This window comes from Lagopus leucura, unplaced genomic scaffold (genome assembly GCF_019238085.1).
Source record: "Lagopus leucura isolate 7727_CA_CO unplaced genomic scaffold, USGS_WTPT01 Super-Scaffold_650, whole genome shotgun sequence".
In the NCBI taxonomy this organism is placed as follows: Eukaryota; Metazoa; Chordata; class Aves; order Galliformes; family Phasianidae; genus Lagopus; species Lagopus leucura.
Window position 1 is genome coordinate 7,172,957 of NW_024962253.1, and position 13,753 is coordinate 7,186,709.

Consider the following 13,753-nt stretch of genomic DNA (forward strand, 5'->3'; position numbering starts at 1 on the left):
ACTGACATAAGTTGCCCAGGGGGTGCTGGAGTCCACATCCCCTGGAGGTGTTCAGGAGCCATGGAGATGTGGCACATGGGGACACAGTCAGTGGGCATGGTGGGGTTGGTTGGGGTGGGGCTTGGGGATCCTGGAGGTCTTATCCAACCTTTGTGATTGTGTGATTCCATGGTTTTCCCTCTCTGTGACGGACAATAGCTCCTTTGTGGATTTAAATGTTCTATTCCTCCGCCCAGCCCATGTGAATGACTTGGAGATGGCCAAAGCCTTAGGAAGGAGAACAAGTGAAATCCCAAGTGCCTTCACTTCACTACCCAAGAATAGATCGTCTGGAGCTGGTGGGCAAAACCAAACCAAAGCTTAAATAAAGGCTCATGCAAAGGTGATATTTCAGGAGGCAATGCTGGCAGGAAAAGAAGGGAGATCAGGATCTAGCAAGTCCCACACCGTGGAGGCAAGCAGCAGTTCCCAAAGTCCAAAGGACTCATTCATCACCCGAGCACAGAGCTAAACTCTGACACTCAGTACCACGCAGTTATTAACAAGGCCAGAAATAAAAACTGGCGATTGCAGTTGGAGAGAATGCCAGCAGAAGGACCACTAACTACTTTTCCTTCTTTCTTCCTCTCTTTCCCCAAGAACCCGCTGCTGGGCACTGTCAGATGCAGGCCATGGTGAAGTATCTCCCTAATTCTCTCTGTCCTTCTGCTTATCCCTTTTCAGAAGAAAGGCTGCAAATGCCACTAAGGAACATGACGGATGCTTTGATCTCAAGGAAATGAACCACTCCTTGATTGCTTGCTTAGCTGAGCAATTTGCAAAGTGATAGACAGCAATTACACCACACAGTGTCAATTTGTCTCTTCATTTTTCCCTCTCTACGTTTCCTCTTCTTGATTGAATAATCACTGACAATAATCACAAGCAGCTGTGGGAAGGAAGTGCATCCATCAGCCTTAATGTCAGCAGGAACAAGAGCAGATTCCTCTGCATTCACCACAACTCTGCGTCTTCTGAGTAATTCACATTTACCTTAGAACAGTGCCAATATTCTATTTCCACTACGCACTCCTATCCCAGTTTATAATCTGAAACAACAGATTGTCAGAGGAAAACACACAACTACAAAAACAAAGAAGAAAAAAAAAAAAAAAGGTTGCTCCATCTACTATTCTGTATGAATAATTGTGAAATTATGTTTTAATTCTCCTGATACTGTTTAAACTGAAAGAAGTTAAGGCTACAGAAAATCAGCACCAGGAAGAGGGTTTACTCATCATGTAAAGAGGACAGAGCTGCCAGGAAGGTGTGAAGCAGGCGAATCCTATGGATTGCAGAGGCTTTTCAACACATGTCTGTGTACGGCTTGTTACTTCTAGGTAATAACTTACCTGTGTCCAGTATATTGTTAAGATACCAAAATACTAAATTACATCTCTTCTAGCATCTATGTCATACGACCCTGCATATACTTTTGTGTGTCTGTATACACACGTGATGCTAGGTCTGTATTCTGTAGTGCTAAGCTTTGTGAACTGATTTTGCCCAGCTGAGCTTCCATCCCACTCTGTTCAGAAACATAGAACAGTAAAACACGAGTCTGAAGGCACAAAAAGTGGCTCAGACTTTCCCATAAAACTCTTAAAGTGGTTTATTCAATAGAATCAATCATCTTTCAAACACAGTGATACAGACAAAAGAAAGTACCCTGATTACTGCTTTAGTTATGGCTTACATCAATTGATAGGCTTCCTATTACAACCATATTACAGCTACAGAAAGAAGCAAGAATTACAGGGTGGCAGTCGGAAAAAAAAAGAAAGGTGAGTCAATGGGCACAATGACATTAACATCAGCAAGAAATTGCCATGGCTCCACTGGGGTTTGTCCACCCCCGCTGTCACCACCGTACAGAAATGACAATTATGGAACAAGATTTATTTTTGCATCAGCCTGAGCTCCCTCAGCGTGAAGATGTCATTTTGATACAGCATTTCTGGGCAATTTATGAGCATCTCCATTAGCTGTAGGGAGCACAGAGTGCCCTGGTCCATCTTAACATGTACAGTTTTAGGTAGAACGCTTCGAGAACCAGCCAACACTTTGATTTTGTTGGCTTAGTTTGTTGCCATTTTACATGCTAACACATTGTACAGTGGTTGGTACAGTTAAAAACACACAGCAGCTCACCCAAAGGTCAAACACCGAGAACATTTATGGCTTCTAAAGGGAAAGTCATAGAATCATAGAATCTTCATAATTCAGAAAGACCTCTAAGATCATCTAGTCCAACTGTAAGTCAGACATATCGGCAACATATTTACAGCTTTCAATCCTTGAAATGCTGAGGCATATTAATCTTTTTGTAGGCTTGCCACTATGGCCCAGACCCCATTGCTGATGTTTCTCATGCTCAGGCGTTAGGGAACATGAGAGATGCTCAAGCCTGGGATTCAGGCTCCCTCACCCCAACACGTACGTTTGGATTTTCCTTAAGATTCATTACAAAAGCACTTGAGTACAGTTGCCTACGATTTGGGATACCATGCAAACAACACAGCAGCCTCACCCACATTAGATGGGATGACACTAAGACATAAAGTTGTAACAGCGCGTGGGGGCAGGTTGGAGATGAGGGCTATGGGCTTGACTGACAAGCATTGGACCCGTTGTCTTCCTGCTGAAGCCAAATGCACACTTCGTACTGGCCTTACTGGGAATCCTGCCTCCAACATGTTTGTATTACTGTAGAATTACATGCTGGCATTTCAAAGAAAGCAGAACAACCCCCCCTTCTCTCACGGCACGTGATACACATACACACACACAGCAGGGTGCAGGGGCTCACTGTGGTTTGGTTCATTTACACAACCATGATGAAATGTTTTGCATAGATGAATTGGAAAGGATGGAAAGTGCAGGAATCTGGAAGGGAGAGTGACATTCACGGCACTTCAGCTTCCAGATTAAGTTTGTTCTTTACACAAACCATTAAAAACACAGTGTTGCTACTGCACTGTATCTACAATATATTAAAAACGTATCAGAAACAAGTAAGAAACAAGGGCTGCTCCTTCTGCCCACAGCCTGCAGGCTGGCTCTGATGTCCTCCAAACTTCCCATGAATTTCACTGGATTTTGGAAAAGGCCCTCAACGTAAGTCCTGACTCCTTTATTCCTTGGCTCATTTCAGAAATTCCCAAAGAGAAATTTAGAGATTGCTGAATTTTGACAGCATTCCCTGTACGTGTGAAAGCTCCAAAGCTCACTGCATGCTTGGGTACAAACCAGACAGGAGGATCCCTTCCAAACTCTCATCTCACTGTCCAACCTTCTGCTCTGTAAAATTACGGCTTTGCTGACCAACCACCAGGGCTCAAAAGATTTAAAAGGATGGATTCCCTCTCATTTCACATCTCTGTGCTTTATCACCAATCAGAGACTGCTCTCTCCTGCCACACCAAAATGCAAAGGCCACCTGCCCACAGAGCTCCATCACCACAAGAATTTCTGCATTCAGCAACATCTCCATTAATTCATCAAAGCCCGCAGAAAATAATTCTATCCTTGGAAAAATATCTCTTTTCTTAGAGTTATTTGCCTCCATCCAACCACCTGGAGTTGTGGTTGCAGTCTCCCAGATTCCCTCTCTAAGGCTTTTCCTGGTGACAATGGACCTGCGGGGGCCAAAGAAGCCACCATGCCACGGCACCCCATTCACAGCACATGAGCTGGCTTTGAGCATTTTGTCTCTACCACAGGAGATACGCTAAAACATTATTATAAATCTATCACTCTTTAATCCATTCTGTCCATAGATCAAGAGCAAGCAGCTAAAGTATTTTGATTAAGTCTTCTTTTCCACTTGATGACGGCACTGGTGGCCCATAAGCTCCTCTGCTGACCTGTCGAAGAGGAGCAGGCCTAGCCACATTTTTCTGACTGAATTTGCACTGCCAATGTATGAAGATCTTAGGAACTTCTGAAGAGATTCCCATAAATACTACTAGAAGCTGGTGATTAATCCCCAGTATTGTAATTTTCTCTCTCCCTGCCTCAGATTTCATATTCTCAGCAAGACTGGGCTTACCATCTGAGCTCAGGATGAGAGCTGACGGCTTTTATTCATGGACCTCTGCATGGCTGAGACCTCCAGGCACCATCCCTATCCTCAGACCCCACTCCTGCAGGACAGCAGCAGGAATGTGGTTTTCCAGTGCCCAATGCAAAGAAGGCCAAGAACAACCTGAAAGCTTCCAAATTTCTGACAAAAATGCTGTCACTTTTCAATTATTTTTGAGCAACACCCAAAAAACAGATCAGAAAGCAAATGTTGCAGTATGCACTTCCTCTCAAGGACTTTTATATATACATTTCTTTAAGAACCTTTCTAGCTTGCAAATCACTCCCTAAATCTCATCTAATAAAGAATCATAGAATCATGAAGGTTGGAAAAGATCTTCAAGATCATCTAGTCCAACATCCACCTACTACCAACACCACCACTTCCCCACTAGATCATGTACTTCAGTACCACATATAAACAATTTTTTAACACCTTCAGGGACAGTGACTCCATCACGTCCCTGGGCAGCCCATTCCAGAACATGACAACTCTTAAGGAGAGGAAATTTTTGTTAATATCCAAACCTGAACATCCCTTAGCACAACTGGAGGCCATTCCCTTCAGACCTACCACTAAACATCGCCAGTATCTACCTATGTACACCTCCACACAGACCGCTGGGTTTGTTTCTGCAGTACCTGTACAAATAAAATACCTATCAGCTGGAATGGGAGTTCTTTCCAGATGAAAGTTGCAGGACTGGGCCTTTGGTGCATACGTGCAAGTACCCTGTACGTGCATTTTAAAATCATTAAAAAAATATAGTAGCTATAGATCTGTAATCCATCAAAATCTAAACACAGTAAAACTGCACTTATACAGTGTAGCCTCGGTGAATTTACATTGCTAATTTATATGAAGCAAACAAAGGGAAGAAAATGTCTGTGTTCCTGCAATTAGAGGTTACTGTAATTACAGCTTTACTTATCCTTTAGCCTGACCAAAAAGTCCAGAAGAAATTTTGTAACCAAACAGTGGGATTTGCTCCATTTCTTTCCAAAACGCTGAAGCTTCTCAAATGCCTTCCCATCATTCTGAAGTACCTCTTGCAATAGATCAGACTCCTTTTGTTCACTTCAATCAATACAGTGAATAAAAACTCTTACCAAAGAGCATATCCCCAGCAAAGCAGCAGCAGCAAAGCAAACCAAGTCACCATCAGACCCTCACTCAGGCAGAAATGAGGTCCATAGGTGATAGCTTCATTATGATAAAGCTCAACACACAGCAAGATGCCCAGCCCACGGGTCATGTTGCTCTCTACGTAGCACTTCTGTTACAGCATTTCATTATCAAAGCCCTTTGCACGTCGATTTACAAAACACAGCCAGGACAAAAATCTCTTTTGCTTATTAAATCAAGGGAAGCACTTCACCTATAGGTTCATTCTGGGTGCACTGTGATACAGTTCACCAACACACAGCTCTAGGACCAAAAGCACAAGACAAACACACAAAGCTGAAGCACAGGTCCTTTGCCTACCCCAGGCTGGTATTTACCAAGCTCTGACAGTTAACAGAGTGCAAAAGAAATTCAGATTCCTGCACGCCATCCCATGTCACTGCTGTATGGTCAGCAGGGACTTCCGGAATGGCAACTGCTGTGCTTCACTTCCTTTACACCATTTCAAATGTAATGTGAGCAACTTTCAGAGCTGTCAGCACAGCAGGGAGGCTTTAAAATGGCTTTGTGTGCTCACGCATTACAAAATCAAAATCCAATTCTGATTTGAACACAACCCTCAGAGGGGACAAGCACTTCAAATTCCAAATCTCTACAACCTGAAGAAGGACAAGACAAAGCACTGCACAACAGAGCAAGTGCTTCACACTGATAACACAGTTGAGGAAACTCTGTTCATCTTAACCATGCCGGCACAGTTGGACAGCAAACCTCACCCTCCTGTGCATGCAATCATACAGTATGAGAGGGCATACATCTGCACCATGGTTCAGCAGTCAAAATAAATTCTGGCAGCATGTGGCATCTGTCCTCCACCAGGATTTTGCCAAGGTAACTGCATCAGGCGGAAAACCAAGCTTGGCATGACTAAGTTACATTGGTAACATTACAAAGAATAAGTCAGCCCTTTCATTGTTCTAGTAACATTCTCAACACAAACAAATGCCACATTCAGACATCGTAATTCAAGCCATTCATATCTTCACTATCTTTTAACTTCATTTCCTGTAAGTATCTATCACAGACATCTGAAAATATTTAAATCCACCTGTACAATAGTGGATCAACACTCGAATACTCCTACAAAAGTCTTTATTAAACTTAGGAGAAATTCCTTTTCCATCTAATGCTGCAATAATTGAATCAAAAATCAACTCAGAAAATATAACTAGGGTAGCCTTCTCAATATTCAGTTCACGGAAAGCTTAAAGAAGTGGGAAGGTCTCCAATCTGAAGCTGAGATGGTCACTGTAGGAGAAAGCACAGACACTGCACATGTATTAGCAAAAAAGGAAAGATTGCAATGGGAAAGAATCTCTTATCAGCAGAGAAGACCAGGCATGATATGAAGGAATAAGAAAGAAGCTCTAGAGCAACCATACAACATGGTTAGCACAGTGACCTGTATCTGCAAGTGGGAATTGAACATTCTCTTCTATCCCAGCTGAAAGGTTTCGTAAGATGACCTTGTTTATTCCTATCACACTTATCTGCTATTTTTCACCAGTAATTTGTGACGTTACAGAACGATGACTTCAAGTTGTACAGTTACCCTTAAAACTACAAAGCAAAGAGTATTTTCAAAAACCCAAATGCCAAGAAGAGTGATTTCAGTAAAATTCGACAGTGCCCCGCAGCACTCAACTCAGAAGCCTATGTAAAGTCGTGCAGTCTATGCTGAGACTCTCCATCCCCAATTCTCCTTAAAAGCTTGGTGATCTACTCCATGTTGAAATTACAGTTATCTTTATGTGCTCTGTATATCTCTAAATCTGTTGGAGATGTGCTTCTCATCCAACCTGCTTCCCAGGGCAGTGCACATCCCAGGACAGAGGAGTTTTTCTTCACCCACACTGCTATGGACCCAACTCTGCTAGCAGGAAGGATGCTGGTCACATAGATCCTATGGGATGAATGCCTCAAGGAAATTTATATCAAACAACTATTGCATAATCTCAGGATGTACACAGGCATCGAGTTCCTGATGCACTTTTGCACCAGAGGAAGAAGTGCCCTTGTCAACAGCAGCCGCAGGTTCCCGTGTGAACCCGCAGGATCCCCTTGCTGTGCATGTGCAGAAAGTTGAAGATTTCCGAGGGCATCGCATGAAAACCAGGGCGAGGCTTCACGTTGTCATAGTAGTGGTGAGTTATAAAAATCCCTGAGGGGTTCATGGGGAAGGCCCAGAAGCCAAAGAGGTGGACCTCTTCACAGAGCTCCAGGGCAGCAGTCACCAGGATGAGTCCCGTGCTGATCCGCTTGGCCCGCACCCCTTGGCCCAGCCAGTAGCGCGAGACGTTGATGAGATACTGGGGGTGAAAGTAGTACACAGCTTGCTGAGACTCAAAGTCATCCAGGACATACTTGACCCTGATGGAGACGTCCGTGTTGCGTGTGTTATAGAAGGCCGGCAGCAGCACGGAGGCATTCTCATAAACCTGGAGCACGTTGTAGAAAGGCTTCCTCCACTTCTCCAGCTTATGAAACCTAAAGGGAAAAGGATGCAAGTGATATTCAGATCAGTACAGATCAGTTTGGACACATCAGGCTTTTATGAAGAAAATTCTGACGCAGAGGTAACTGAGATATGTTTGAATTAATGAGGAGAATATATTTAGATCTGTAGCTGAATCATCAGTACGTAATGTAAGCCAAAGACATGGGGGATATTAAAAAAACACATTCTCCCCTTCTTTTCACAATGCATTTTGACAATGCTGTCACTGAACAATGCATGGACTTTGTTAATGTCTCGTGTCTCCTTTTGTGAGTAATTTCTTCAGCTGTGTAACTCAATATGCAGAACAGGACATTACAGAAAAATGGCAAATACCAAAGCAGAGCAATAATATTTCCAGAATGCCTAACTGCAACATTTAAAAGAAAACACCAAGGCAAGAACATGGTTTTATGTTTCTCAATAAGTGAAACACATCAGCAAGGAAGGACAATAGAAATCAGTCCCACGGTCCCAAACCTGTCAGCAAGGTGGAAATAAACTATTAACAAATTAAGAATTGAAATCACTTGGTCAAACCTCATATTTAATTTGTTTGTTTGTTTGTTTAATATGGTGATATATATTACTTTACTTAAGCACTCAGGGTTGAATCCACTTAATTCCAACCTAATGAGACCAAGACACCAACCTGGGCTTGCAGCACAATGTGGGATGGCTATACTGTTAGCCTTCAGCTTCCCACTCCCTACTATCGCTGTACAGGTTTAAATGTTCAACACATTTCTTTAAGTTATTACTGTTTCCATGTACTGGATCATTTAAACTCAGAATGAAACCGAGGCTTTCAAGAACTGTGGAGATGTATCACTGGGGGCACGATGAGGATGGGCTGATGGTTGGACTCAATGGTTTTAGTGGCCTTTTTGAAACTTAATGATTCTGTGATTCACTAAGTTTCTAGTCTCAGTTCCAAGTAACACAGGGACAAAAATTCCCTTTAATAGTTGGAATTTAGTGAAAGATAGATCTGAAAACCAATAGGAGATGGAAACACAAAGAGCAGAGATGACCTCTCAGTAATGATGCTAGGATTGACAGTCACGACGTCCGTCTTCACCCCAACATCCGTTAAGTACTTCTCAGATATGGGAGGCAAATTACATCTGTAAGGGAAATAAATAAGTAAGAAATTTGAAAAATTCCTTGTACCTTTTCAGCACTAGAAAGTAGAATTTATTCAGGTTCTTCCTCTAGTCTTTTGCAGCTGTCTCCTTTTCACAAAGGTAGCCAATGTCCCTGCCCAGGGAGGTTGTGGATGCCCCGTCCTTGGACGTGTTTAAGGCCAGGTTGGACGGGGTCCTGGGCAACCTGATCTGAATGTGTATGTTTGGTGGCCCTGCTAGGCAGGGGGGTTGGAACTACATGATCCTTGGGGTCCCTTCCAACCCGGGTGATTCTGTGATTCTGTGTGATTCTGTAATGTTCATCCATTTGCATCTCTAGCAGCAGTTTGGCTATTTACTTTGGCGATTAAGGAGCAGAACTGGGGCAAAGCCCCCAAGACAATCACCCTCTAACACCACAGATTTCCTCAGTAACAGCTCTGCTGTATTCCATAATTAATACACAAACTGTATCTGTAATGTTGTGATTTATTTTATACCCTAGAGAATTTAGGGGAAATGTTCCACAAGAAAGACATCAGGCCAATTTCTAACTAATCCCAAACAACCTGCTTCCCTCCCTTTTCCCCTTCAGGTAGCTCCCAGCACTCTGTAAGAGCAGCAATTCTGACTGTACAGATTTGACAAAGGACGTATTAGGAGCAAACCTGGAGATGTGGCATATGGGGACATGGTTAGTAGGCATGGTGGGGATGGGCCACAATTGGACTCGGTGATCTTAGAGGTCTTTTCCAACCTTAATGATTCTGTGATTCTAAGATCTGAAGACTTTCACCTTGTCCAGCCTCCACTGGCATTGACCCAGATTCATCATCTTGCAAAATTCAGAGCATCTCTCAAGAGATGCTGAAGTTACACAAGCACACTCATACAAGCTCCACTTCCATTGGAAACTCCACTTAAAAAATAAAACAAACAGCATCATGCTTTATCAGAGACAACACAGTCATTCTTTCAGCTGTCTTACACTCAGCTACATTCAATACATTTGACAGCCAGGGCTGTGTAGAAGAAAATAATGAAAGAATTCAGCAGAAGCAATGTTAAGAATTTTCACAACATTACAGTGCAGTTGCCAGCTCTAAAAACGTATTTTCTTCTTCACTTGTGAGCGAAAAAATGGACAAAAATCCTTCAAAGTCCTTCTCAGATTTAGGAAACTCACATCTACCTCTTGGAGAGTCTTCCTTTATCAGATCAGGCAGCTTTTTACACCACCCTCTCATGGGAGATGTTATTTCCAGCAGTTTTCTCTATGAGGACATACAGCATCCTTCTGGAGCCCTCTGCCATCCTCAACTCCAGCCAGTACTGTATTCATTAGATTATATTTGAAAAACATTTTAAATATTCAGCTCCAATATTTTTAAACAGTCAACGCAAAGCAGGATTAAGAAAGTTCAATTTTTTGACAGTGATAATTCCTTATAAGAGCTATACAGTGGGCTGTGGTTGGATTTGGGGATCTTGGAGGTCCTTTTCAAGCTTAATGATTCTCTGATACTATGTTTTGTAAAACTTCATCTCGCCCAACCCATCTTATAAAATTCAGAGCATCCCTCAAGACATGCTGAAGTTACTGAAACACACTCACACCAGATTCACTTCCACTGGAAACTCCACTTAAAAAATAAATTCTACAACTCCAGAAACTCACCCCTGCAAAGGGAACAGTCACATCCCAGCATGCACTCAGAATCACACCTCTTGTTATCAGAGATCTCTGCTCTTGCCAGTAGATGGAGACAGACCATAGCAACTGGTGAATGCAACTGCTGTGTGCGCATTTTGTGCGTTCCACTGCACTGTAGCTCCCAGCTATCAAAATCCATTCTATAGTAAAATACTGGTTGCATCCCACTGACCACAAGGTCCTTGACAATACAATGACTTTCCCAGGTGTCCTGGAGGTTCTGTGAAATGCTAGCAGTGCTCCATAGGCAGTTTTTGACATTTTGTTACTGACAAAGATGGTGATTCCCAGCAGTCTTGTAAAGTGGTGCTAGACTGATCTGATCACACCTCTCTATAAACATAATTGTATTTTAAAATCGATGTCAGCAGAGTGTAAGCTCCTTTAACATGGCTTTATGTGTAATTCTGGTCACAGATATTTTGAAGATGGCAAACCAGTGGTTTTTTGGTTTTTTTTTTGCATAAGTAGCAATATGCTTATTCATATCTCATTTCTACTCAAGTCTCTATTTAACAAATTACAAACAGCAGAAGCAATCCAGTTCCAACTCCTACGCTGTGCACTGCTCTGTTCTTTTTATGAGGGTGTGATCCAGGAAAGAGTCACAGTGGTAAGAAGAGACCTCCACTGAAAGTTCTTGTGCACAAGAGATGACATCTGCTGCCTGCATTTCCACTTCCATTCAATAGTTTGTCACCTTGAGGCATAACATCTGCCTTCAAATCAATCATACGGCGATACAACACAGAAGAAAAGAATCTGCTACACTTACATTGTATGCACTGTACAATAGCCCTTTAAACTGAAGGAAATGTGAAGCCTAGATTATTTCACAGATTAAAATTAGGACAACAGATTAATGTAGAGTGGGCACAAGACATAAGGGTCTGAAAATAATGGATAGTGAATGTAAGACCTCTACATCATCACTTTTCATTTGATGTCAAGTTTAGAATGACTTGAGTTTAGAATAGACTTGCATTTAAACTGATTTTTGATGGTATAAAACTGGAGAAATTCACTGATTTAAGAACACTTATTTTAAACTTAGGAAAATGTACCTGAAGTCAGAAAATGGGCCAAGAGAAGTCAACTGATATTCTTTTCTATAAAGCAGGTCATGGATCTGTGAACTAGCTGTCATGTGCCATGACCCAGACAGAGAGCTTAGCAGGATACAGAGAGGGATTAGAAGTGCTTAAGAATAATAAAAGTAACCCTCCTTCATATTAAGGATGATGAAAATACACAAGACATTGTGCCTGGGCAAATGTCCGTGCAAGGATCTACTTGGGTAACTGGGCAAGAGGGACAAGGACATCAAATGCTGCCAGTAAGTCAGTTAGTGTTCACATGGAGTTAGAAAGAAATAACACCTCAAATCTTAAGTTTAAAACAAATATTATACAGGGAAGTTTTTCTTTAAAATATCACCATGTTGTGCAAGAAGCAGCCTTGACTTGGTCGGTTTGTAAACCCAGAGTTTCCACTTGAGAGGGAATAGCTCTGCAGTGCTTCATATGCTAGTAAAACAGAAAACAAATGTATAAACACACAAAGTCTGTACCGAAACACAAAGTCTGCACTGTCGATCTCTCGGCCACATCTGCTGTTCTTCAGGATCCCCCCATTCCCAACCACTGCACACTTCTTGAACTGGGAGCGGTGGTATGGCATGTCCTGCAACATCAGAGAATGCAGGTTAGTCACCTCCTGAAGCACGGAGCAAGAAAACTTTTTCTATTATTCCTCTTTTTTTTTTCTTTTTCTCTTTTGTTGCCCCTTTTTTGGGGGGGGGGGGGGGAGGTGCAGCTGCATCTTGATGCAAATGCACGCATCGTAGGAAGCTGACAACATTCCCACGGTGCACATAAACAGATGGAAACGTTATCTGTGCAATTAGAGGTGCTGTGAGAAACTAACTCAGAATGAAACACGCAGAGCTCTCTTTGCTCAGACTTAATAATGGAAGAAGTCATTTCAGTAACTCACTTTCCTTTCTGATTTGCACACAGGGGCATGAACCATAAACCTACGGCATGCAAGATGATGATGTCCTTTGGAGAAGTCTGCAGATCTCAGAGCAGATGGTGAAGCCCAGGAGGTCTCTCTAAACCAACACATTACAGCTATTTATCAAAACTGAGCCTAAATGTTAGTGCTTGCTACCACTAACTGTACCAATAGCATTAATTAATAATAATTAGCTTTTATAGCACTGCTGCTGTAGAAGTCAGAATGAGTGACAGTCCCATCTCAGAAAGCACAACAGGGCCATTAGGGTATGGTACCCAAAAAATATGTATAGATGCGTTTATGTAAGCACAAGAGTGCTCTTTTTTTCTTTTTTGTACATTCATATTTTATCAGTGATTTCATGCTGCAAACTACAGAGGGAGTGATAATGGTATAACATTTCTAGGTGATTATCTCCAGGATTTTTCCATACCATTCACTGCACTACCTTAAGCAGTATTCAGAAAGCCAACACACTAAAAGTGGTTAGACCTTCAAGGCCAACAGTAGTCACAGAATCCTGTGTACTTAAATTCAGTACTTTCTTCCCTTTATGAAAGGGACAAATTGCAGTTATCCCTTCCAAATGTCCCACGTTAAATTCAGGATCAGTCAGTAGTCACATAAGATGACTTCTGCACATCAGTACAAAGTTCAGAGGGATTGCCCACCAGTTACGTTTGCACTTTGGCCCTCAGGTCATGGGTTATTTGTTAGAAAGGTTTTGAATAATCTTCATGATGAGCATGTTTAAAAATATTGCAACCTATTGACAGATAAGCTACAACAGGGATAAAAAACAGTCATTGTGAATCTGAGTTATAAAATAAAGGAGCCCATTAAAAAGCAGGCCGATGGCAAATGCTGGATTTATTACATGCGAATATTGTACTTTAAAAGTAAGTTGGGTTTATGTTCTGAAGGAAAATGCTTAGACATTGCATGCTGGCCCAGATGAAAACAGGATAATCAATTGTAATGTTTATCACAAATAAACATACTCAGAGTATTCAAAAGTATAAGCAATGATGTCTGGACAAACGCTAAGCAGCTGTTTGCTTAGATTGGATATAAGGAAGAAGTGTTTT

At 42.0% G+C, this 13,753-nt stretch overlaps 1 protein-coding gene across 3 annotated transcripts in view; it reads right to left on the minus strand.

Annotated features, from left to right (window-relative positions):
* Positions 1–1,633: 1,633 nt before the first annotated feature.
* Positions 1,634–13,753, minus strand: part of ST8SIA5 (ST8 alpha-N-acetyl-neuraminide alpha-2,8-sialyltransferase 5) — a 60,512-nt gene continuing 48,392 nt past the window's right edge. For all 3 annotated transcript variants that reach the window (XM_042862414.1, XM_042862415.1, XM_042862412.1), the window contains 3 exons: positions 12,217–12,329; positions 8,840–8,932; positions 1,634–7,795 (listed from right to left, as the gene is read on the minus strand). In XM_042862414.1, the coding sequence (XP_042718348.1) occupies positions 7,327–7,795; positions 8,840–8,932; positions 12,217–12,329 (675 nt within the window). In that variant the 3' untranslated portion in view covers positions 1,634–7,326. The remainder of the gene's footprint in view (positions 7,796–8,839; positions 8,933–12,216; positions 12,330–13,753) is intronic.